This window comes from Salvelinus alpinus, chromosome 37 (genome assembly GCF_045679555.1).
Source record: "Salvelinus alpinus chromosome 37, SLU_Salpinus.1, whole genome shotgun sequence".
NCBI classification, from domain to species: domain Eukaryota; kingdom Metazoa; phylum Chordata; class Actinopteri; order Salmoniformes; family Salmonidae; genus Salvelinus; species Salvelinus alpinus.
In genome coordinates, this window is record NC_092122.1 from 8689284 (window position 1) to 8693369 (window position 4086).

The 4086-nt window shown below is 42.4% G+C and overlaps 1 protein-coding gene across 1 annotated transcript in view; it reads right to left on the reverse strand.

Moving 5' to 3' along the window:
- Nucleotides 1–3560, reverse strand: part of efcab6 (EF-hand calcium binding domain 6) — an 86289-nt gene extending 82729 nt beyond the window's left edge. Inside the window, exons 1-3 of the mRNA XM_071386204.1 lie at nt 3491–3560; nt 2310–2531; nt 1937–2157 (exon numbers count right to left, since the gene is read on the reverse strand). Coding sequence (XP_071242305.1) covers nt 1937–2157; nt 2310–2531; nt 3491–3560 — 513 coding nt within the window. The remainder of the gene's footprint in view (nt 1–1936; nt 2158–2309; nt 2532–3490) is intronic.
- Between the last annotated feature and the right edge of the window lie 526 nt (nt 3561–4086).

The following is a 4086-nucleotide window of genomic DNA, read 5'->3' on the forward strand; positions in this document are numbered from 1 at the left end:
GGAAAGACAGGCAGTCAAACTGTCAGGCGTAAGCGCTGAGACGGAACAAAGAGGAACAGTGGAGACAATTACATTGGCGCTGTGGAGTGACGAGAGGCATCGCACAGCAACACACCACGGATGGGGGGAGAAGGGATACACCGTATACATGATAAACAACTGTGCTGTAGGTGTATATCACTACCCATAACACCACTCTGGTACTGATCAATGATAAACAGGTGTGAATGAAGAACAAACAGTGGGAGGTATATGAACACAGAATGTAAATGCGCGAACAGCTTCACTACGTAACTAAATATTGATCAATGTCCCCACTGCTTTCATAAACAGTGCAAGGGAATGATCAATTTGATCAATGAGTAATGTGGCTAATGCCATTACTACTATCAGTGATGCATCAAGAGAGTCACATTTCCCTAAGTGGTCCTCATGTACTGGACAAAATTATAAACGCAACATGCAAAAATGTCATTGATTTTACTGAGTTACAGTTCTTATGAGGAAATCAGTCAATTGAAATAAATTAATTATGGATTTCACATGACTGGGAATACAGATATGCATCTGTTTGTCATAGACACCTTTAAAAAAAAATGGGCCTCACAATTCGTCAGGGTATTTTTGTGTATTCAAATTGGCATCGATAAAATGGAATTGTGTTCTTTGACCATAGCATATGCCTGCTCATACCATAGTCCCACCACCACCATGAGGCACTTTGTTGACAACGTTGACATTAGCAAACCGCTCGCCCACACAATGCCATACATGTCTGTGGTTATGAGGCCGGTTGGACATACTGCCAAATTCTCTAAAATGACGTTGGAGGCGGCTTATGGTAGAGAAATGAACTTTTAATTATCTGGCAACAGCTCAGGTGGACATTCCTGCAGTCAGCATGCCAATTGCACGCTCACTCAAAGCTTGAGACATCTGTGGCATTGTGTTGTGTGACAAAACTGCACATTTTAGAGTGGCCTTTTATTGTCCCCGGCACAAGGTTCACCTGTGTAATGATCATGCGGTTTAATCAGCTTCCTGATATGCCAAACCTGTCAGGTGGATGGATTATTTTGACAAAGGAGAAATACTCATTAACAGGGATTTAAACAAATGTCGTGCACAACATTTGAGAGAAATAAGGTTTTTGTGTGTATTGAAAATGTATGGGATCTTTTATTTCAACTCATGAAACAGGGGAAACACTTTACATGTTGCATTTATATTTTTGTTCAGTGTAGTTCTGAAAACAGAAAAGGGCAGTGACACCCAAACCAAACATCTGTGCACAGCACTTGTCCTAAAAAGTTATAAAGAAACTGAGAACTCCAAGACTATGTAGTAAGGCTTAGTGGGAAAAGTTTAAATCATTTCAGATACGGAAACGTGTCCCCTCTCCATGAGCCATAAAACCCTTTTTTAACAGTATGTGATATCACCTGTCGTTACCAAGACTAACCTCAAGTCTTGTACTGCCATCTAGTGACCAATAGAGTCAATGACCATGCAGTGGTGGCGATGTCGAGAATCAGCATTACTTTGTCAGACTATGCAAGAGCAGAACGTAGGACACCTGTTGGGTGTACTACAAAGCAGGTTCAATGAGTTAGCCTGCTAACTTGGATAAACAACCAGAAATAATGATGGATTTTCTGGTTCTTTAAAAAAGCTAAACTTAGATATGTGCTTTTTGGTTGTTGAGTCAATTAGACCATGTCAATTTCAAGCATATCTTTTTTTTTTAAGTACAAGTTATTTCAGAATATTTAGGCAAGTTAGCTGGCTAACTCATTGAACCTGCTTTGTAGTATACCCCACAGGTCCCAGATCTGTTTGTGCTGTCTTGCCAACTGCTATTATCATTGGAGTTGGCAAGACAGCACAAACAGATCCCAAACCAGTCTATAAGAGACCCACACCTGCCCTCTCTCACCTTGGCCAGCATGGCGTTGAGCTGGGTCTGCGTGAGGGGGAAGAGGAAGGCCTCCACCACCTGTCTGAACTCCCCCTGGGTCACTGAGCCGCTCCCCTCAGGGTCCAGGGCCTTGAACGCTGCCCTCACATCCTCCAGTCTCTCCCCCAGCCTCCGGGGGAGCAGGGCCTTGATCTCCCCCAGGGACAGATGCTCATCTGGGGCTGACTGTACCGATGAGACTGGAGGACATGGAAGTGATTAGGAGTCTGTGTGGGGGACACTGTTTAGTGTGTTTGGTTTAGATGTGTTCCAGGGTTTTGCCCTTACGGTACATTATCATGTTAAGTTATGAGTAAGCTATGAGTTGAGAATTATATATGAATGAACTCACCTGAGTCTGACTGCAGTGCTGTCTTTCTGGGTTCCCCTGCTCCCTGTCCTTCTACAGGTGTGTATGGAGGTGTGTGTGTATATGAGTGTGAAGGGCCAGGTGTGTGTGTGATGCGCTGGGCGGTCCAGGGGCGCGGGGCGATGACCAGTCCTCGGGACATGAGGGTCAGGTCCCCCAGGCCCACAGGGGGGGTCCGTCTCATACCTTCTGGCTCCGGTGGAGCTGTGGGGACAGGGGAGAGAGAAGGGTGGTGCATACAGTACTCACTGGAGAGTTTTTGATGTGTGTGTGTGTGTGTGTGTGTGTGTGTGTGTGTGTGTGTGTGTGTGTGTGTGTGTGTGTGTGTGTGTGTGTGTGTGTGTGTGTGTGTGTGTGTGTGTGAAAGGTGAAACCCAGGTGACATAATTCGAGAGAGCAGGGTGTTCTGTCCCTGTGTCACATGAGGATTGTTTACAATGTCTTACTCTTCCCAACGCAAACACATCCTAAATCAACTCAAGGCTACTGTTGGACTGTGTGTTTAGATATCAGACACACATCATGTGGAGAACTTGTCTCAGTCAATCAAAGCAACAGCAACAGGAAACATTTTACATCAGGGATGAGAGCAGAATTTAAACATAAAAGGCAATTATTATTTTACTTCAAATGAACCTTTTCATAATTAGCATAAACTTTGAAGTCGCCCCAAGGTTAATCACAACATTTACATATTTGCCTCCTGCTTAGATTATTAAAAGGGCAGTTGTTTATTAAAATGTTTGTGTTGTTTTATGCAAATTATGTCACAAATGAATTTATGAATTAGTACTTGAATGGAAAGTACCGTTTGTAATTTAGAAATATCAAAATTAGTTCCTGTGATCTCTCCAATTGAAATGCGTGTTTGTTATAAATAAATGATTTGACTTTGCTTGATTAATTTAAAGCTGCAACTAAAAAAACATCCATTAAAAGGGGCAGGAAGAAATGTAGCCTACTACAATTAAGTTAAAACTATTCCTCTGATGTTCGTGCTCAATTATTGCGAATTGTTGCGCAATGCTATTAGTCCTTTTCATTCTATCATGTAGCATTAGGACAACTAATGTGGTTGCTGATTGAATGTTATAGTTACCCTCTTTCTTTATGTCATGTAGTTCTGGATAGATTGAAATTGTCTCTCTCTGACTCTGACCTACGTTCTCCCTCGGTTTCTTTGGAGTTGAGTAAAAGCGCAGGGGAACGCAGAGAACGCGTTATGGTTGCCATAGAGATGTATTGACACGGTTCTATAGTTCCTGACTCCTCCCGCTATTGTTTATGATTGGATGGAAGTTATGTCAGGAATTCCCTTCATGCCTTTGCCTCCACTTCAAGCTACATATTCTTCATCCAAAGTAGTAGACCCTCACGCAACAGTAAACACATCGAGTGGTTAGTGATAAGGACTATGGTGATACTGCAGATGCCTTCTGAAGTAATAATAATACATGTATTCAACTTCTATAGCGCTTTTTATTAAAAAAAGACTCTCAAAGCACTTGACAACGCAAAACGATCAAGAGTCAAATAAAGCAGCTCCAGTATATGATAAGAGGTTTGGACTACGAGTTTCAACCAGAGTTGAGCGTTTTGAGTATTCCAAGCCTCCAACAGATGGAGCAACAGTTGAGAGGGAACCACATGGTTTGAGCAGAGGGAGGTTGTCAACGGAAGTAACAACATTTATACTTTGACTCAATATTGCTCGTAAATAATGCAAGTGCATTGAAGACATCACACACACACAACACAA